The 22,466-nt window shown below is 31.2% G+C and overlaps 3 protein-coding genes across 4 annotated transcripts; 1 reads left to right on the forward strand and 2 right to left on the reverse strand.

The window, feature by feature from the left end:
• Window positions 1-96: 96 nt before the first annotated feature.
• On the forward strand, window positions 97-7,260 carry LOC123692030 (circadian clock-controlled protein daywake-like). The gene is made up of 5 exons (XM_045636653.1): window positions 97-259; window positions 4,570-4,798; window positions 5,538-5,674; window positions 6,130-6,279; window positions 6,714-7,260. The coding sequence occupies exons 1-5, from the start codon at window positions 190-192 to the stop codon at window positions 6,875-6,877; spliced, it is 750 nt and encodes a 249-aa protein (XP_045492609.1). The 5' UTR covers window positions 97-189; the 3' UTR covers window positions 6,878-7,260.
• LOC123692012 lies at window positions 5,574-19,078 on the reverse strand. Of its 2 annotated transcripts, none has more exons than XM_045636631.1 (10): window positions 19,008-19,078; window positions 18,602-18,818; window positions 16,012-16,142; window positions 15,367-15,621; window positions 14,633-14,798; window positions 13,476-13,642; window positions 12,467-12,647; window positions 11,704-12,012; window positions 9,747-9,919; window positions 5,574-5,683 (listed from the first exon to the last, which is right to left on the reverse strand). In XM_045636631.1, exons 1-10 carry the CDS (start codon window positions 19,036-19,038, stop codon window positions 5,667-5,669), a joined length of 1,647 nt encoding a protein of 548 aa, XP_045492587.1. In that variant the 5' UTR covers window positions 19,039-19,078; the 3' UTR covers window positions 5,574-5,666. The 2 variants fall into 2 exon arrangements, with proteins under 2 accessions (XP_045492587.1, XP_045492586.1); XM_045636630.1 differs by lacking the exon at window positions 5,574-5,683 and adding an exon at window positions 8,436-8,746.
• Window positions 19,079-19,435: 357 nt separating this feature from the next.
• LOC123692029 (TIP41-like protein) lies at window positions 19,436-22,114 on the reverse strand. Its single transcript, XM_045636652.1, has 6 exons — window positions 21,965-22,114; window positions 21,728-21,885; window positions 21,313-21,492; window positions 20,768-20,981; window positions 20,008-20,166; window positions 19,436-19,618 (listed from the first exon to the last, which is right to left on the reverse strand). The coding sequence occupies exons 1-6, from the start codon at window positions 21,998-22,000 to the stop codon at window positions 19,514-19,516; spliced, it is 852 nt and encodes a 283-aa protein (XP_045492608.1). The 5' UTR covers window positions 22,001-22,114; the 3' UTR covers window positions 19,436-19,513.
• Between the last annotated feature and the right edge of the window lie 352 nt (window positions 22,115-22,466).

Raw genomic sequence — 22,466 nt, forward strand, 5'->3', positions numbered from 1 at the left:
TTTAAAACTTGTCGTCCGAGTGTTTGTGAATTTTATACGAGAGCCTCCAAGGTACCTACGCGTCGGCTCGACTCCACATAAATAAAAGCACATTGCCTGAACACGAACAGTAGATGTTCAGCTGTTGTCCAAAATCATAGGTCCTTTAAGGCTCTATAATATTAACATAGTTTAATTTAAACAATAACAATGAAACGGTTATCAATTTTTGTGTTCCTCGCCGCATTTTTCTGCACAAACGCTGAAGATGGATTTTTACGTGAGTTATTTTATTTTATAAACAACAATTTTATTCGACCATCTATTATTATTTTTTATTTATCAGATTATACGAAAAAGTCTCTCTATTTCTTTTTAATATAAACTAAAAACATATGTAGAGAGAATTTAAATAAAATTAAATAATACATATATGTAGTTAAGTAGATAATATTGAAGTTCCCTCAATGATTCTTAATTTATTTAGTTTTCTCTAGAACCATGGCCTTTATCCTTTGTCACTAACTATAATATGTTCATGTAATATAAAAAAATAATAACATAACTAAAAATTATTATTAAAAATACTATTTTTACGACCACAACTTATTGGATAGGTAATAGATATTAATACCTAATTGTTATTGATATTGGTTGACTAAATATGAATACATCAATAGAGTGAATACATCCATGGAAATTCGATTATATATTAAACTAGCTGTGCTCCGCGGTTTAACCCGCATTGCTCCGCTCCTGTTGGTCTTATTATAATCTATAGCCTTCCTCGATAAATGGGCTATCTAACATCGAAAGAAATTTTCAAATCGTACCAGTATTTCCTGAGATTAGCGCGTTAACACAAACAAAGAAACTCTTCAGCTTTATAATATTAGTATAGATTTTCATGGTCCCTAAATTGTTTAAGTTATATAGGTTTAACAAGAAATGAAGTGTTTGATGGTAGACGATATAAACGATACCAGCTTACGTGAAACTTTTAAAAATATATTTAGAACACTACTTTAGACCAAAATTAATTAAATAAAGTTAAGGAATTAAATTACTTAGTATTTTTTTTATAATAACATTATACTTGTACTCGTAAATCTTACATTACTACGAGTGTAAAAATAGTATTTATAACATAACAGTATAAATAAAAGGGGCTATCACTGTCGAAGGTTACGATACATCGATTCATTTGCAAAGCCACATTAAGAAAATTAACATAATATGTACATTAAACGAAAAAAAGCGAAATAAATCTCATCAAATGAAATAAACTACCAATCAATTATTATTTAGAAGGCTATAACAAGATAAAAACGTAATCTTCACGTGTATTTCATAATTAGCAACCACAAATAGTACATATTGTGTCATCTATCTAAAATCCGGGTTTATTCGTAATTATAAAAATTACATGACGCCATGCATATATAATTTGCATATATGCGAAAGTTATTATCGATTGCTATATAAAGCAATTAAGGTTCTTCTGCTTCTTATTTCTGGAATTATAGCAATCACACTCGCTATTCAACAGACACAAAGAAATTGACTTCAGATAACTCGTATTTGTTTGTAATTATATTTAATTACATCGGTTCTGTAATAGACATTGTAATGGAGGGAAATTATTATCACAGTTATTGCTTTTTGATTGTAAATAAACAATGCAAAGCTTTAAGACCGCCCATTGTTTATTATTATTTCAATATAGCTGTCGTGTTTAATATACATACGCCTCATAGAATAAAATGTAAAACAAACAAACAACCATGATATGTGTGACTTCCGTGTTTACTTTGTAATATTACAAACTTGTAGTAGGTGCATAATTCAAGAATTATAAAAATCTTAAATAGACAGAATTCCTTATTGTATACCAATTAGCTAGTTATTAACCAAGTTCGTAATAAACAAGTCTAAAAAAAGAAAAAACCTAGACATGACAAGTTTATAGCATTCCAGATTGATTTGTTTATACTTCTTTGACATAAATTATACGTGGATAGAGAATAGGTACCTAAAAAAATATTTTTTTTTTACATTAATTAATATGTGTTTTTACTCACTTATCCCCATGACCTAAACAAAATTTGCCTGCGTTAAATTATGATTCGCTGACATAATATTTTTAAAAAATCTGTCAGTAAATAGTAAAAATAGTCATGACTAGCATCGTAACAGAACCAATTATTATCTATGCTTATTTGTATGCAAACGGTTTTTATACTATCTTATAAATTGATTCAGTTACACTTGATCAATATTTGCATAAAACGTTAGTCATACGTTCTTTCTGAGAATGTTTAGTGTAGGTACATAATCAATAGCGACAGTTATTTTTAAAAAGTTCTAGAATATCTATAAACAGTTAAGGTCATAGATACAATTTGATGTAAGCTTAAAGCTTAGTGCAAGTCAAACTTAAAAGATACAACAAGCTTTTTAACATATTAAATAAAGAGTTACCCAGCTTTGACAAGGAGGTATGTACTGACTATAAAATCATCATCAACTGCTTCAGTCACACCTATTTTAAAGTCTTTAACTACTTTTTAAAACCTAGTCCTGTTTTGCAAGTCATATATTTGTAACTAATCACCACCTTATATTATTGTATGTAGAAAATTAACAAAGTTTTTAGAACTAAAATGTTTAAGAGCGGAAACCGAGGCATCAGAGCGGATAATAATTTGAAGCTCGCTCACAAAAAGATCTAAAACAACTAATTTTAAATATTGTGGTAAAAAACTCTCAACTCTCTCAAGGAGAGGTCAATCTTAAATGCTTATTAGACTTCACTAAATTCAGTCGTCTAAATGATTTAGTCACTAAATTCAGACAAATGCAATCGCATTTAGGAAGGTAAGTTCCTAAAATTAGTAAAAAGTACGGCTTACTCACTAAATTATTTAGGAACCTAATTAGAATCCACATTTAGAAGACTGAATTAAGTAAGGTCTAATAAGCCTTTTATACTTTTTCCTTGTGAGATTTAATTTTTAATTAATAACAATTAACAACTCAAGAAACAAGACAATGTCCGCTTTACATTGACATGGAAATACAATCAACTTAATGTTAAAGTTAAGTCATTCAGTAAGTCTTATTGTCATACTTTATGGAAATTTTTTGCTAAGTATCGATGCTTTTGTATTCACCTTCGCCTGTAAGTATTAATGATTATAAGTAGTCTTTTTACGCTTTTTAAGCCAAGTGTTTTTAATCGTATAACCTATCATACCCACCCTTACCTAATCAGCAAATTGTCACGAATTTTTTTTTTAATAGTTACTGTCAAAAATTGTCACGATTATAATCTGTGCTATTATTACGAATATTATAACATAGATTTATTGTACAGTGATACTTACGAACCTGTAATCTAATCTCTTCTATTAGCTCGTATAATCTACCAAGTGATAAATTAATTTTTTATCGTTATTATATCTTATAAAAGGGTAATAAAATGTCAATAAGCTACCAAATGCAGGCAAATATCAGATATAGGTATCAATTAACTGATTTATCTGTTTTACATTGTTGCAAAATGATGTTAATCTGTATTATGTACCTACCTGCATTTTAATTTCGGATATGTATAAGTATAATTATACGAGTAGGTATTAGCTTACCCGGCAATCGTTGTCCCGATATCACACCCTTATCACTAATAGAGATAAAAATGTATATATACGACCTATCAGTCTTACTGAATTTACACAAGAAAAACGTCATAAAAATTAAGACGTTTCAGAGGAGTCTGGATACAAACACTACCTCAGTGGCTCTCCTAGATTAAGAAAAATTAAGTGTCATTTGTTATTTAAAACAAGATAGTATCTACTTACACAATATTGATTTTACTACCAACTTGTAAATATAATATAATAAAAACAATACTAAAATACCCCTATTGTATAAAGTAATTTGTCTTATTATAAAATTCTCGTCCATAACTTGATACTTTTACACGTGGAAATAATCAATTATCTTGTTGATCTAAATGAGAGTCTTTATGTAATAAATTAAGCCTCCCATTTTAATTTCCAAGCACTTTATAATAGTTTATTAAACTTTTAAAGTATTTTACATTAAAAGTAAGTACGTGTGTTAGACGAATAAAATGTAAACAAGTAAGTAGTACCATACTTGCCAAACATTTCTTAATAAATTGAGAAATATAACCATTATATTGTGCCAATCAGTAAATATTTAACAAAAAATATATATTGACCCTGTTCATATTTTTAAAGAGGTCAAAGATCTTGCTAGAAATTATTAGTAAGAGCTATAAAAGTTAATTGAAAAATCCTATAAAAGAAACGTTTCTTAATTAAGTAAATTTGTTTTAATTCCAACACATACGACTTCTGGGTGCATTAAACTTTTGACAATGAACTTTATTTCTGGCCAAGCGGAACTCAATGTTGAAAAATATTACAAGTTTTATAAAAATACGTTTAATACGTTTGATTTAACCGAAATCGTTGAGGATATGGAATAAGGAAGGTATATCGTTATTTTTATAAAAATAAACCTTTAATTAATAATATGTATTTTCTTTAAATTTTACAGCATCGTTCATCACTCCGTGTGAACTTTCGAAAGACAACTTCAAAAACTGTGTCAGAGAACAAATCGTGAAAAGTCTTCCCCTGTTCGCAAAAGGAATTCCAGAATTGGGAGTCCCTTCGATCGATCCAGCTGATTTGGACGACATCCACATTGACGGCAACGGTCTTAAGATGACCTTCACCAAAGCCAAAATGCACGGTCTTAGTAACATCCAACTGACCGATTTAACGTGAGTTTGATAGCCATATTTTTTATTTATCTAATTAAATTAAGGTGATCGTTAAGTGTTAATTAACATTTATTCTGCAATAACGCATATTAGATATAATATGAACTCCTTAACCAATTATAATAAAATTCGCACACCATGTGCGACCAACTTGAGAGATAGGATAGTTTTTATGAAAAAAAAAAACGTAAACATGTAGGTACCACGGGCAAAGCCGGGGCGAACCGCTAGTATATATAGGTCCTATATTAGTAGGTAGCTGATTCCGTTCTAATTCTGGAACAGCTGCGAATCGTCACAGTAATCTGAATAGTGATTAGTTACAATCTAGTATGATTCTATCCGCCTCATGTAATCGTAGATAATTGCTGGATTCTATTATATCTCTGTACGATTTTTAAGCTTGAGAATATACTGTGTAAAGTAAAGTGAATCATAAAACGCCAAAGAATTTTCCACAAAATTGATCAATTTCCAGAAGCATTGTCTCAATACAAAGTACACTAACAATTTGTAGGTAAACAAATGACGGATGCATTAACATGGCGATTTACCATTAAATACGACTCGTTGTTCTTTGGAAATAATTTAAAAACATTCTTGATTTACCTATATACAACAGGAATAATCGTATTATTCGATGACGTTTATAAACTTTTATGTATGTTCTCACCATGAATATTAAAATTTAAATGTCATATTATTTAGATATGAGCTTTAAATCCTTTTTCTTTTGTAGTATCGACATCGGCGAAAAAGAGGAGAAATTCAAATTGGACTTAATTGGAAACTTGAGCGTTTCTTCTATCTATAACGCTGATGGTAAAATTTTGATCCTGCCTATCAAGGGAGACGGAGATGCTAACATCTACTGCAGTAAGTAACATATTATTATAAAAGTTAATTTTGATAGTACAAAATTGCTTAATAGTTAATACAACAGTTCAAGAATCATAAAACTGTACATAATATACCTATTTTAAAAACGCTATACCTACTCGTATGTTTATAAATATATTGTAATATAAGTAGTTATATGGTTTAAATATAGTGTAACTCATTTTCATTGCTGCACCACCTATTGTTTTTCACCTCTTTCTTATAATTAAAAATCCTACCCATAGGTTGCCTGGTAGAAATCGCTTAGTAGCGATAAGGCCGCCTTTTTAGCTTTATAACATATTGTCTGTTTCTTTTTCTTTACGTGTATATTACTTGGTGCTGAATAAAGTGTATTTATTTATTATTTATTATTATTTATAAATAAATTTCCTGATGAAATAACTACAATTGTGTGCATATCGGAAATACAAATTCATGATTATTTACAGCAAACGTGAAAGTCCAGATCAACAGTAAATTAAATCACTTCAAGGACAGCAAGGGCGAACACTTCAAGCTGACCACGCCAAACTACAAATACGACATCGAGTCTACCAAATTTGACTTCAAGAACCTGTTCAACGGCAACAAACAACTCGGTAATTGCTATGTTTACCTCACGTTTGTCTCGCTTATTGACATTGACCTTACACTTCAATTTGATATTATCTCTCCTACTTTGCTTACGTCAATATAATTCAGAACTTCGTGAATGAATCACATGAGTATAAATTGTAGATAATGCAGGATTTATCGAATAAATGAATAAATGATTAGACAATCCACATGTAAAATTAACATTTAAATACAATAGAACACAAAAAAATTATACCAAATTAACACATTCTTATAATTATTAATTAATTAACTCTAGAACTACTTTTAGGGACTTTACCAACGCACATATTATTTTACTTTATTTTCCATTTCGCGTAATGCAATATTAAATCATCAGCTGTACTACCTATCTATTAATTTACCGTGATGCTATTGTTTTGTACAAATAATTTAATTGAATGAATTTTTTTTTTAGCGGAGACAACACTTCAATTCGCAAACGAGAATTGGCGCCAACTCATGGACGATCTCGCGCCGCCGGTCATCAAGCAAATCGTAAAGACCATTGTCAAATCCATCAACAAGTTCTTCTCGAAGGTCACCATCTCGAGAATAGTCCGTGATTACACCGAAGCTTAAGCTGTGATATTTCTACAACCCAGTAAAATTATCTGACGAATATATTATACCTATTTACATTTTGTCAGATAATTTTACTTTAGCGATGGTTGTAAAATAATAACACTCCTATATAAACATTTTATTTATTGTGAAGAAAAAAGTAGCCAGCATTGTATGTGATATTAAGATAATGTTATAAATTAATATTTCTCTCGTGACGTATACTCATTCTTAATAATATTTCGGAGTTGATATTATTTCGTTTTGTTATAACCAATAAGATAATTAACTTAAAAACGGGTCTCGCATATTTTAAATATTTATTGCTTACAATTATAAAGCAGGTTTTGTAATAAAATTATTCGAATTGTAAAAGGGAATAAAACATTATGATTCTTAAATACTTTCTTTTATTTAAAATTTACATATCTTATAATTTGTAATAAGGATGTTGAATTTTTTAATTAATAATTTAAATGATGATTTTTTTAATTAATAATTGTAATATACCTGAAATACTTTTTTATACTAAACTCAAATGACACAAAGTTAGAAACACTGGTAACAAAATCAAGTTAAGAGCGCCGAGACAAACGTCGAAACGCCAAGGAATAGAATACGCTATCGATAGAAATTGACATAAGCGTATGATGTTTTGCCTAAGGATTCGGTCACCCTACCAACGACAACGACGACCACCAAGAAAATTTTCATCCAGTCGCAATTACATAAAATTGTGCAAAACACAATTAAAAATGAAATTTAGGAATTTCCTGTCGTATTGGTGTTTAGAAAAAAAAATTTTGAGATCAATGGATAAACAAAAAGGTTTTTCATAGAAACGGTGGCTCCTGGAAAAAAATGTATTTAACCTTTTTTATAGATAATAAGATGATCTACAATTTTGGTTCAGGTGATTGTATTATAAACTTACCATCTCGGCGAAAATCGCAAAAAAACCCTATTTTTTTATTAATTGACCTCGAAATTTTTTATTTCTGAGTACTAGAATGACGGGAGATTTTAATATTGATTTTGAACAAATTTCGGCAAGATTGGAATTTTGGTCGTGGTCGTCGTCGTCTTTGGTAGTGTGACCGAACCATTACCAAAATGTCATGAGCTTATGTCAATAATTAGCGTTAGCAGTTTCTATTCCATGGCGTTACGTACGTTTGTCTAAAGGCCCAGGTAAGGCTCATTTCCCTCTCAACACGGTTTCGAATTTCGATCAAAACTGATAACTATTACATGATTATTACCTATATCGATTTGCTCATGTCCTGTTGGAGCAGCTATCATTATCATTTAATTAAATCTCCTTTGTATCTTTTGAAGGTCAATAACACCCAACAGTTAATTAAATGAATGAACATATTGTGATAAATTTAATTTAAGAAAAACAATATAGCTGAACCTAGGAAGTCTTCTTAAATATTATTTCCTCATTATTAAACAAGTTTATTTAACACAAGGTTAAATATAACGATGACACGAATAATATAATTTATCCAATTTTTATTAAACCATTCTTCAATCCTTATATATTATTGCAACTAAATATTGAAGAGAGAAACAATAAAGAAATAGTTTAGTTATAAATTATAATTGTGATCAAATAACTCTACGTTCTTGGTGAATGAGCTGATTGTGCGACGGATACAGATTCCGTACTGCTTTGACTGGACCTACTACCTGTTAAACTCGCATCATTAGCAAATGCGTCACGTAAAGAGAATCCATCTGAAGCTGGCGGGTTTGTTTGCCGCCTAAATAACGGCAAGGAAGGCCCACGTTTATACACCACATAACCTATAAATATTACGGCAAGGACCCCTAATCCAACGCTGAACCCTATAACTCCAGCTCGGCGTCGAGGAATGAATGCTGAAAGAAAAATATTAGTTGCCTGTATAAGTCTGCAAAATAATACGAAATAAATAACGTAATACGTAAGAATAAAGAGTTCAACTAAGTACAGTTGCTGGCAGCGACTACAGGAAAGGATGTTGTTTAAATTATTTATATGCAACGAGCGTTGCTGCTATGTATTCATGTTTGTATATTTGTTTTGCTTATAGAAACAGTTGAAGTTTTAAAACAACAATTTTAATTAATTGAAAACGCTAACCAAATGTAACATAGCTATTCAATATGAAACCAGTTTACGACTTTATTATACTGTATCATCATAATTTATCATTTAGTACCTACAAGTTAACAAAAACTAGTTCCCAATTAATCAAGTGCGTGGCCTGTCGATATCGGGACGGCCTTAGATTCTTATTTCAGGTTCCATCCATCTAAATAATTACCTAGTTTTTGTTATTGTAGATCACTCACCGATCGACATGAAGATAATATGGAAATCTATCCTATAAATCTTAGTGACAATTAAAATAGGCTCTAATATCTGAATTATATTTTTGAAGTGAAACTTCTTTATCGGGGTTGGAAAAAAATTTATTGTAACATTTTTTCGTTAAGCGTGACATTTTTCCGTTACGCGCCATCTTTTTCTTATCCCTACCACGTGTGATTCGACGTATTTCTGTAAAGTTACATAATATACTTACTTAGTAAATTATTTTTTATTTTTAAAAAAGGTCATAAAGAAGTTTCACTTCTTACGTGTGTACACTAGTACACGCACACATTTTTTTTATATAAAGACCTAACTATAAAAAGTAGGTATTGTAAACGCGATTTATTACTTCTAGTATTTATCTCGGCATTTCAATCAAGTGATTCTGCCCGTGTGTGGTCCGTCACTTTACCATGACTTCGCATGGGCAGACTTAAAGACAATGTTAAAAAAGTCTCTAAATTCTCAAATGAACAATACTCATAAAGACAAATACAAAGAACGATTGTAATAAGCACTTACTCTCAGCAACAAAAAGTCGTATTTCATCTCGAGACTCCACAATTTCGTCATCAACAACCGCAGCACAGGTCCATTCTCCTATATCCTGCTCCTCAATGGAACTTATCGTCAACGAACAGTCGCCAATGTCAAGGTTACGGCCCGGTGTGAAATAGTAACGGCCCAAAATGGCACTAAAACAAACGTGAACTTAATATTCATATCACATTCTTTACTTACTGTTACCGACAACTTTACGTCAGTATGTTTGGGTTCTGAATCCCTAAACACTGTGCTTTCAAAATAATTTCCTTACGTTGCCGTGCAATTAGTGTTTACATATTTTAATCGACATGGTATATTAGGTAGAACTTTATATTTCCTATAAATTTTTCCATCATAACCTATTAATTTAAAAGTTCCAGAATCGTCTATTAAATAATATGAAACCGTCTTTGATACTTTGCCAATGCCAAATTGCCTTTGTATTTTAAAAGACGATATACTTATTTTCATAACTGAAAACCAAAAAGCCAGTCAAGACGAGTTAATTGGCATGATAATATAAATACGTAGTTGTTTTATGTGATTGGATGTTGTTGAAATAATTGTATATTGAAACACAACTTATGGATGCTGATAAATTATCTTTATTTTTATAATACTTTATTACAAACTACATTGTGCGCACACGACATTACACCACGAACCAAGAGACAGGAGGAGGGCAAAGATAATTGCAGTTTACAGTGATACTATACAGACTATACAATAACCAAAATACAGATTATAATATTTGCCTATTACAACAGATGTAAATTGTAATATCGAAGATATCTTGATTTAATAATAATCATTGCTTTACTTTGATTTATGCTGCAGAGAATTACGACTCAATTATACGAAAAAAAGAATGCTTGCAATTCTTGGAAAACTCCATCCACATAACCTCTGATTTTCGTAATTAAAGGTCCTGTACTTGATTTTTTCACTCGGGTCAAATGTTAGTCTTAATTATCATAAAATAAGATTGAGACACAGGGTAAAGATAGTGTAATGTTTGAGTAAACATTTTAACAGCATTGGAACCTACTTGGTGCTACGCCTACGACTAATATAATTTGGATATAATTTGAATAAATGTCTTCCAAAAAGGACTTTAATCATGAAAAAAAAACTAAACAATATTCTTTTCGAAGATGAAGCGTAGGCCAGCTAGGTAGGTAAATAGTTTATGTAAAATGTAAATCTTATTAGAGCTTTCGTATCGAACACGCTCTATGGAAAGTTACATGGTGTGTGTCGCCGTTTCGCTTACTAATTAACACGTACACACATTCACGACATTGTGCGCAAACAGTTTATCAGTTTTGGAATCAAACTATACTTGCCTTATTGAACATGCGATTGTCATACTATGATATTTTATGCATGCCAGGAAACCCGCGAAACCACCATTGTTTTACGAGTTATGACGTATATCGTGTTCTTTAGAAAATAATTTTCCATTCTAATAAGATGGAAATCTCGAACTTTTGTTGTTATTTGTCCACTTATTTTAGATGGATGGATTTTAGATTATAATTTATTTTTTACCTACATTAGCCGAGTAAAATTTATACACATAATATTTTATTTATATATATTATATTTATACTCGCATTACCTTTTAATTTACTTAAAATTAATACCTACCTACCGTAGGTATATTTTTTTGCTAGTAATTATATAAAACGTGTTGAAAAACGTATAGGTAAGTATATTTAATATATGCGTGATAAATGAGTAAAACATGACATTTAAATAATCTCAATGTTAACGTTAAAAATGGTGAATCATTTAAAATATAATTGGATAAAATTTAGTTAAGTAGTTAAATATAAGAATTGTTTTATTTCTACTATGTGTTAATTTCTTAACAATAATGTTTCCCAAATAAATCATCATTATAGAAAAAGAAATAAATAAATCAACTTACTTTTGCTCTGTAACAGATGAGTCGATATTAATTCCCATAAACGTGGGTGACAAGAACCGGCAATACGCTAAAGGTCTGTTTCCATTTGACGTGTGACAGTATAAAGTAGCTGTTTCACCATTCGACACTTTTATTTCCTTTCTATTTGCAGCTAGTGGCCCTGTGACTCGAACTTCTACTTCATCAGTCATTTCGACACCCAAATGTCCTCTAGGGCCCATATGGCATCTCCATGTTCCAGAATCTTCTTTCCGTACGTGGTTGAAGGTTATACCACATTGGCCGGCTGACATACCTTCTCCTGTATACCTGTAGGACAAAAAAGGGCAATTGACATAAACATTTTATAAAATACTCACGATTTTTTAAGTTTAGCCTCGAATCCTCCCCGTTTATACCGTAGAATTTCGCTTAAAATCAGAAATGCTAATCGCTGTTTAGCTGTAAGAAAAATTATCTACGTAGGTGCAGGTAGTTTTCTGTATGTCTTTGACCATTCTATTTATAATACCTACCAAAGAATACATTCAATCTATTTTTGTACAGAGTAATCTAAACGATAAAATACAAATCCAATAAAAATTAATAGCTATAAATTTGAGGTATTATTAGAATTTATTTGTTTTGAAATTGATACAAGATAACTGACATTGACCTTGTATTTTTTATAGAAGAACAGGAAAAGCATGTTAATATCCTAATTTTGAGTCCACCTTGAGTGTCAAAGATTGGAATACTAATAAGACAATTTTGTTATACCTACCAAAACGTTTGATTTTCGCTAGTTAGGGGCAGAGGTGTGAATTGGGATCCATTCGGATGTTGGAACCAACAATAGACTAAAGAAACGTCAGCGTGGCATATTATCTTAAGAGAACCATCTTCTTGAACAAATACTGCTTTGCTTTCACCCTGTTCGGTGTCTCGCTTACGACGTGATGCAGCTAAAAATATATAAAAATTTACAAGTTACAATTTACAAGTCTTTTTTTTTTTTGGATCAACCCGGGCGAAGCTTAGACATGCGGCTATATGTTATTATTATACCTACTAGCTGTGCTCCGCGGTTTTACCCGCAGTGCTCCTGTTGGTCTTAGCGAGATGATATATAGTCTATATACTATATAGCCTTCCTCGATAAATGGGCTAACTAATACCGAATCAATTTTTCAGTAGTTCCCGAGATTAGCGCGTTCAAACAAACAAACTCTCCAGCTTTATAATAATCGTTCACAAAACAAAACAAATAATCCTGTTACGAACGAATAAATAATAATGTGCTATGTGCTAGTAAAAATTACTACGAGCTTACTACGAGCGTATTTTACCAGACTGCCTAGAATAAATTTTACCTGTCGCAAAAAGGATCAAAAAGGATATGCGTATTTTAATTTATTATAAAACATTTTATTAGACATCTACAAAATTAAATACCTATTTATTTTTTTTAAACTCTACAAATTCGATCTCGAGTATCGAGTGATATTTTATCATTACTTTTTTTTTTTCTAGATTTTTATGTATTAAGCTATCAATAATAAGCAGTTAATAAGTATAAACAAAAAAATGGAATAGATCTAATCGTCTTAAATGCAATCATATTTTAACAAAAACATTATTTTAATTATCTATAATAATATTTCATCTACTCTTCCCTGTTATCCTAATTTGTTTTCTCCATGCCGGCGGCAAACATCAACTATCATATAAAGGGCCAACGCTCTCGATTGCAAAGAGAGATAAATAAAACCTATCCATAAAACAAAACTAACCTTTAGGAGCAACACTAATCAAAGCCTGCATAGGTGGCTGTGGTTCAATACGATTGCCGACCCACATCTGGACTCCAAGAGTACACCTCCATGTCCCATAGTCACTTTGTGTTGGTTTCTCAACTGTTATACCACATTCTTTCCATGCGAAGCCCTTTCCGTAATAGCTAAAAATAATTCATATTAAAATTTATAATAAAATTAGGTATGTATAGTACGTATTCTTTTTTATCATTTGCGGGCTTTGTGTTCACTTCTATCTTACTAATGAATTGACTGTAACAACCACCATTTAGGTAATGAAAATTTATAGGTACGGAAATATGCGTATACTGATGATTTTAGCATCTGTAACGTGAAAACAATCTTTTGACCATTAATTCGCAAAATATATAGGTACCGTATGGCCCGTAATTATTTTGACATAAACATCGAGCAAGGATAATCATAATTTCTTAGTTATGGTCTTCCTAAGATAACATTGTGTTATGCTTATTTAATTTAAAAGTATATCATGCGTATACAATATGAAAAACGCAAGTCATTGTCGTAGTTAATCTAACCCAAGCAGAACCCAAGCCCAAAACCAATCAATCTTAGTGTGTCTAAAACCTTTTTATGCCAAGTTTGAGAATATTTCATTAATTAATTAATGTTAAATAAGCGTCTTAAGGAAAACATTATAATCTGTACAATGCAAGAAAAATACTAACAGGTGCCTACACTATTTTATCTTAAGGAAATATATATAAACTGAGTAAAACTTCTCGAAACCAAACAGAACAAGTTTGATAGGAAAAAGTATAAAAAGCACTATAAGTATATTTTTCCCTATACCTACCAAAATTTTCTAGAGAAGTGCATTTTTTAAATTAAATAACAAGCTAACTACTGGATTAGGAAAACTACTGCAAACATATACCTACCATGTTTGCAGTAGTTTTCCTACCAGGAAATACATAGTTTTACAGTTGCCAGGGGTCTCTGCGATAGTTATTGGTATCTTTTGAAACTTTTCTTCAATGCTCCATTTTTTATTAATGTAAATAATATATGCTAGCAAATAAGTAGCAAGTCAAGGGATTATGTGAATTGTGAATTGTGAATTAGAAGTTAACGCAATTATTTGAATCTTAAATTAAAAAATGTAAACATACCTATGACTTCCATCGCTCAATCCATCGATAACATTATAACCATACGACTGCGAAGTCCTTTGAAAGCGACAAAATGTTATATTCTTCATCGTATGCAGAATATTACAGTATAGGTGTAATTTATTAGTACTACTATCATGTACGTATCCAACGTCTAGATGCTCCGCTAAAATTGGAGAACATTTCTATGGAATCAATAAATTGTATCAACGTGATCAGAAGAACACGGACATTAAAATAAAGAAACACCTTTAAAAAAATAAAGAGCGCGTGTGCCGAGCACATGTGTAAGAAGTGAAACTTCTTTGGCAAGATTCAAAGATAACAAAGTCGTCGCCTTTCTTCATGACATTGAAATATTTACTCTCAACACGCAGAAATTACACTTCAAAATTACGAACATTGATTTAGGTAAGATTAATTAATTTATTCTGCTTATAAAAAATGCTAGTATCTACATAAATTGAAGACTTGATAACTTGATAAGGGTCAATTAGTTGACCTAGCTACACTTACCTACTGTAATAATTAATCCACTAATACTACTATATACGACATATTGAGTCGGTACAGTGGCGTAACTTCTTCCATAATTCTTAACATAACAATAGAAAGAATCCCATAATTCTTATTCCTTAATTTTTGCACATTATATTTAAATTATTCAATATAACGTTTCTTATATATCACTCATTTTATATAAACATAAGTATGTATAGTAAAAATTTTCTTACCTTCAACAATAACATGCCTCTTCATCGAGAGTTCCGAAACCATTCCAGGTATTCCCAAAAGTACTTCCCAATTGCCTTGAACAGCTCTAGTTGTTCTATCAAGGGTAACACTACAGTGTCCTGGTACTAAAGAACTTTCCGAAAAAGGCTTTGCAACCAAACAGTAGGAATTATCTAAACTGGAAAGGTCTACTTTCACGTCACTAGCCCCATCGTATAGTTCAATGGGAGGTGCACTGTATGACGACGTTTCCTCTAAAATATAATTTGGATTATTTATCTTTATGTAGCAATATATGTTTACCTGGTTAGGTTCTATGAACCGGGTTATAAGATACCCCATATCTTTATGATAGGTATTTAGTAAGTAGTCGTGCTGAGCAGTTTCATTCGCGGACGTATCCCCAGAAAAATGTAATTAACTGTTTCTACAACTTGTGTTATTCAACTAAATAAGCTACATAACTACCAAAATCCGTTCAGTTTTCTTCGCGTAAAAAATAAAAATTCCCGCATTATTACAAAATAAACACTAATTGTAAAACTGTTACACTGGTAGCGTTAGAGGTGATTTGTTAATAGGGTTATTATAATAAAACAAATTGTCTAATAGTCCGACAATAATAACATCACTATAATATTTACCCGTAACAAGAAGTTCAATCCATCCCACTAGGCTATCGTTGCCGCCTGAAGCGATAAGGCGCCATCTTCCTTCATCGCTTGGCACTACATTTTTTACTCGGACACTACATTCATCACCCCAACGTTCAAACCTTAAAATATATTAATAAACTTATATAAAGTAAGGTATTTCAGTGATAGTATTTCTGCTGTATTATATTGAGAAAATCTTCGCGAAATATCACGAAAAAACAAATTAAGGGTTAACGACCCTTATCATTCGAAAGGGGACACTTTAGTATGTACTTGATCTTTGATCCATCATCCATACCATTCTTGAATCCACCAATCCAAAATTTCTAAATCAGTCCAGCCAGGAGTTTAATGACAAGTACACATAAAGAAGGTGGATATTTGAATATGTATATTTAAAGATTTTTTTTTTTTAATAAATACTCGATAACTTATTTATTCGTCTATCGCGTTTAACAATCACAGTCATAAGATAATGGATCTTAGGTAGGTAATTGATTATCAATAAACAAAGGTATTTGCTCATTACACGAGTGACCTTCTACAATCAATGTCAAGTACATCATTTCAAGATGTTTAATTGTGTTTGTGTGTTTCATTTTCTCAATTGGAAACAAATCATCGTGTAGGATTAGTTAGTTAAGATTTAAAATTAAAAGATCCTATCGCGCTAAATTTCCGTTCCAAGTTTTAAGCAAATATACCTTATAAGTTATAACAATGTTATAATAACATATTATATCCTTTCCAATAATAATGGATACTTAGGAAAATTATTGCGTAAATTCTATCAGAGTAAGTAAGTCGTAACATAACACGGACATTTTATTCTAGGAGGTAGCAACGTTGACAAGTGAGCATTTTAGTTAGTGTTGCCCAAACTCAGTCTTGGTCTTGCAGTCTTGGTCTTGTTCTTGCGTTTTTGCAAGACCAAGACCAAGAACAAGACCGCGTATTTTTAGCAAGACCAAGACCAAGACTGACCGTGCAAGACTTGAGCAAGAACAAGACATAGCCTGCAAGACTCTTGCGTCTTGCAGCTACGACTTAGCGCTATTTCACTGAGTAGTTAGGTGTAACAGTTCGGTGTATAGGTAGGTACGCTTAGGAATTCTATGAGACGCAAAAAACTGTATCAAAGAATATGAAAAACTGGACCTATGCGCATTACGACTAATACCATAAACATAGCGATTAAAAAAATACATATCTATTAAAATCAAACTGAGTGCATGCATAGTTATGTTTTAACCATCGGCACTTTGATAATGCGGCATCAAAGGTTTTGTACTTACTTCTCAAAGAAAAACAATCGTTGCCGCCACGCCGAAATCATAACATTTGACACTATTTGATTGCCGCCATAGGGCGTAGGTATACTCATGCAAAATAATTTCGAATTTTTTTAAGAGTACCTACAGGTGTTCCAAAGAATAAATAAGTTTCAGAGTGCTTAGACTGAAAATGAATACATTATACTGATCACGCAAGTATCTTTACTATGGCTATGTTAATTCAAGCTCACAATGTTCCAATTCTAATACGTTTTTCTAAGATTTAAAGTAAACTTTAATAAATAGTAATAGACTAATAGGTAATTTGCAAGACTTGCAAGACTCTTGCTGCAAGACCAAGACCAAGACCAAGACTGGGAGCGCAAGACCAAGACCAAGACCAAGACCAGGTGTATTGGCGCAAGACCAAGACCAAGACCAAGACCAGGTGTATTGGCGCAAGACCAAGACCAAGACTGGCTAAGTCTCGTCTTGTTCTTGCATTTGGGCAACACTAATTTTAGTATAGTTGGTTCTTTGATATGCTGTTCCTCTTGCTATTTCGGTTACAGTCCGGGCTGTCTGGCTGGCCGCAGTGGTTGCGTTTATTAGTGCGCATCTTATCTGCACAGGAAAATATCCTTAATTTAAAGTCATTTTTTAACGCGTAATTTTTAATCGTTTGCCTTTAGATAGATCCATTATACATACATTTTTTATTGCAAGACGTTTTTTTTCGTTGTTAAATAGGTGCCAGACGCAATTTTTATTTCAAAATAATTAAAATATCATCGAAATAAGTGAAATTCCATCAACAATTATTGCCGCGCGGAGAGTTGGGTGTGCGTGGTTGTGCAAAAGGAGCTCCGCAAAATTCGCGGTCTATTTTATATTCGAATAAATTATTTTGGTCGGTACCTATGACTGCGTTAGAGCCCGTTATTGCAACACACGAAAGTGCAAAAAGATTAATGTTCTGAGCATTTTGAAATTGTAGGTATGCTTAATTTTTTTTTTGAAATCGGATCTTTAGTTCCCGAGATTAACGCGTTCAAACAAACAAACAAAGTCTTCAGCTTTATATTAGTATAGATGTAAACCAAAAATCTTCAACAGCCGGTAAAAAAAACCGAAAAAAGAGACCAAGCATGTGATAGAAAAAATCATTGTACTTATGTTTTCATGTGTTGGATTATGGCCTAAACTCTCATTGTAAGTTAGTGTCCCTGCAGCGGGAAGTACTATAATCTCATGGCGAAATTTCATGTGAATATTTATATTTAATATTAAAAATAACCGTCTACCTGCTATTTTTTGGTGAGGATATATCGAAATGTTCACCAGTGGGGGTAGTAACATGGCAAGACTGTTCATTGTCCAATGTTTTTGATAATTTCATAAGAGCCTCATGACCCTTCGTTACTTGCAGATTATGAGGCCATCCTAAACCACGTTGCGCTAATAACGCATCGTCAAACTTTAGACTGAAACTATCTACAGCAAAACTCACATGAAGCAACCCTGTTAGAAAAAAAAATTATTAAGATGACAGAATAAGACATCGCATATTTATCATTCAACTTCAATACACTGCACAATTTATTATTTTTATAAGTTATAACATCCACACCATAATAAAATTTAGGTACCTTTTGTAAGGCTTCGAAAATATGTTATATCCAACACTATATTAACTACGATAAAACTTACCTGTCAAAACAATAAGTTTTATCCAAAACATGGTAATTTCTCACTGGTGAACATGTTATCACTAAATTTGATAAAGCCGGGGTATGCTGTTCTTATATAGTAATTAATTACAATGGTCATATCAACTTATCAGGCAACGTAGATACATAATGTATTCATATATTTTGCTATTATAATCATAATCTCCATTACATAATTGATAGGATTAGTATACTTCATTCGAAAAGATAACAACTATGTCTAGGCTGTAGACTGCCTGCATTTTTAAAGTTCTATTTTTATACAATTAAATAAGAATAAGATTTTTTTCATTTATGGCAATTTCAACAAGCATTAGACCTCATTATACATTTAAATAATTGCAAGAATATAAGACTGGGTTTCCAATAATATTATAAAATATAGAGGATTGTAAAACAAACATCAAAATATTCTAATACATTTATATAGAAAATTTATTGATACACATTTACAACACATTACTTAAATTTAATTGAGATCAAAACTTATTTATTGCTATTTATATTCACAACCAGTTTATCTGTTACTTTTTGTTTCACAGGCAAGTGGGGTATAACATCATCTGCTTCTTTCATGCAGACTGTTGGAATCTGAAATTGAGTGATTTTATGATAAATTATACCAGAAAAACTGTTAAGGAATAAAAAAATAAAAAAAATGAATATATTGTGCAACACATTTTTTTTTCAAAGAATAGAAAATACACGATCGCGAAACGGGATTCGAAGGCACATCTGTTCACCGTGGCATGCCACCGTTAATGCAGATGAAAATAACACCTTAATCTATACTAATATTATAAAGGTCTGTAAGTTTGTTTGTTAGTCGAATCTCGGGAACTACTGGTCCGATTTGAAAAATTATTTCGGTGTTAGATAGCCCATTTATCGAGGAAGGCTATAGGCTATTTATCATCTAAGGGAAATCTATGTTTATAAACTCTTATCAATATAACCTTCTAAAATTCTACTATACTCACATTTAAATCTTGTGCTCTTGCTTCTTTAGCGGTAAACTCCCGTAACACATAATCTGTATTTAACAGGTGGAACATTCTAGTTTCATGAGACCTCACAAGCACGTCATCTACTCTAAGAAAATATCGTAAGAGCACGTACCAATATGACGGCATAACCCTCTGCAAAAAAGTGTTATAAAAATATACAAATAGTAATACCCTATTAATAAGGTTTTCTTGTTTTCCTTTAAGCTGTTTGTATCTTGCACACATTATAACCTAACTTAAACAATATACTTTTATTGTATTAATTATTATACACATTCTAAATTACGCATCACACTACTACACATTCTAAATTATGGAGAAACAAATATATTTTTTTTTTATAAAAACAATATTTGCGTCAGTGGCTTTGACCACATTGTCTGTAACCTTATACATTATAATATATACTGAAACCTTCCTCAAGAATTACTCTAATTTTCTACTATCGGTCCGCCCCGGCTTCGCCCGTAGTACATATTTCCCAATAAAAGGTAGCCTATGTTCTTTCTCAGGGTCTAAAGATTGTTTGTGCCAAATTTCATCAAAATCAGTTGAGAGGTTTAAGCGGGAAAGCATAACAGACAGATAGAGTTACTTTCGCATTTATATAATTAGTAGGGATTAGTAGGTAAAGTTTTATAGATTTAAGCAAACAGACATACAGACAAAAGAAAGCAACTTCATTTTATATCATGTAGTTACTTAATAATTAAAAATGAAAAATAATGCTTACTATTTTGACAGACAATTTTGATATTCCATGATCATGGAGTTCATCTTCAAACAAAGTTAGATCATGGTAAAATAAGATTTGCTCTTTCCGCTTTAGAAGGTCAAAGTTTATAGTTTCATCTGTGTCCTGAACAGTGACATTACCCAATAAAGTTCCTTTGTAATCTGTTGAAAAAGTCCAGTCAAATGACTTCTTCTGTTTTTCTGCTTCTGGACTGAAAGTTATAAAAAAATAAATAAGTAACCGATTTTAGTAGTAACAGCATCAGACTTATTAATTTAAATTCTAAGACATGTTTGTAGGAATGCTTTGCATTATGGTAAGTTTAACAAAACAATTCTTAATCTTTATAGTAATAATTCATTTGAAAATATTGGTCACATTGCACAATATTAGACAAAAATATTTTCAGTTCCTTTGTGCAGTTCTATTTTCTATGTTTTATTTGAAAAAAGAATCTATCGAATTATGAGTACATTAATTATACTTTAAATTAAGACTTATTTGTTAATAATATAAACATAAACAGATACAAGATTTCTCACCGTGATTCTTGCCAAGCTTCAGCACAAGCCACTTCAATGGCTTCCACCCTTGAAGATACTCTCTTCAAGGCATCAAGAGGATTAAATTCTATTTTAGCACCTGATCTATGTTCCAGCATCAGTATATTTTTGGGAAAAACCATATCAGGAAAATGTGGAATATTCAATTCTCTGCAGTATCTGTTTATAGAAAAATATAGCTCGTTATTATTACACTTATGGCAAGACTCAAATATGTATTGTGTAAACTAAAATATATACTAATTATGTAATTTTATAAACACATGATAAACCCTACTTTTCTGCTTTTAATCAGATTGTTGTAATGTATACTATATGTTACAGATCTTAAATTATAACAAAACACTTGTTTGTAACTTGTTCATCATAAGTTAACAAGAGAGTAAATACTTACATACAAAACTGACAAAACTGATCATCATCTCGTTCACAAACAATTTTCGTGGAGCATACACTGGGTAAAATGCAACTAATGTCGAAAGAAATATGCCATGGACCAAATTCTATTGATTTGGAGTTGGTAGTGTATCGTCCTGAGTCTACCCGGCTTTCCTGAAATTAATTAGTAAAAAATGTAAGTTATGTATAACTTCTATGTTTAAATTTGTTGATTAGTAATCATTAAAGTTACCTCAGCAGTGAATAAATTCGGGACATATGAATCCATATCGGAATATTTAAAATACTTCCCGAATGACCATAAAATTTAGTCTCAGAACTAGGTACCTATTACAAAAAAAAATACAATCACACAACACAAGAAATTAATAATGATGTGACAAATAAGCTTTTGTTTGACAAATGACAATGACAGCCTACAGATAAAAAATATATTTTTTTTAAGATTTATTCGCCTGGTTACGAGCCCTTTAAGCTAAATGAAAATTTATTTTTAAATAAGATTTTTCACTTGAGGCCACTTGGATAGCCTTTTAAAATTAGGTGGACACTTTGGTAAGACGTGGGTGAGACAAATTAATATTTTTTATTGAAAATAAAAAAAAGTCATTAAAATGTTTTTTTAGGACCTTGGAATGAACTATAATTCTTGTAATTCAAATAATATCTCTATCTTTGTTGGTATGTGTATTTTATAAAACCTAATTTGGACGTATTATATCTATGCTATGTAT

This window comes from Colias croceus, chromosome 5 (assembly GCF_905220415.1).
Source record: "Colias croceus chromosome 5, ilColCroc2.1".
Classification (NCBI taxonomy): domain Eukaryota; kingdom Metazoa; phylum Arthropoda; class Insecta; order Lepidoptera; family Pieridae; genus Colias; species Colias croceus.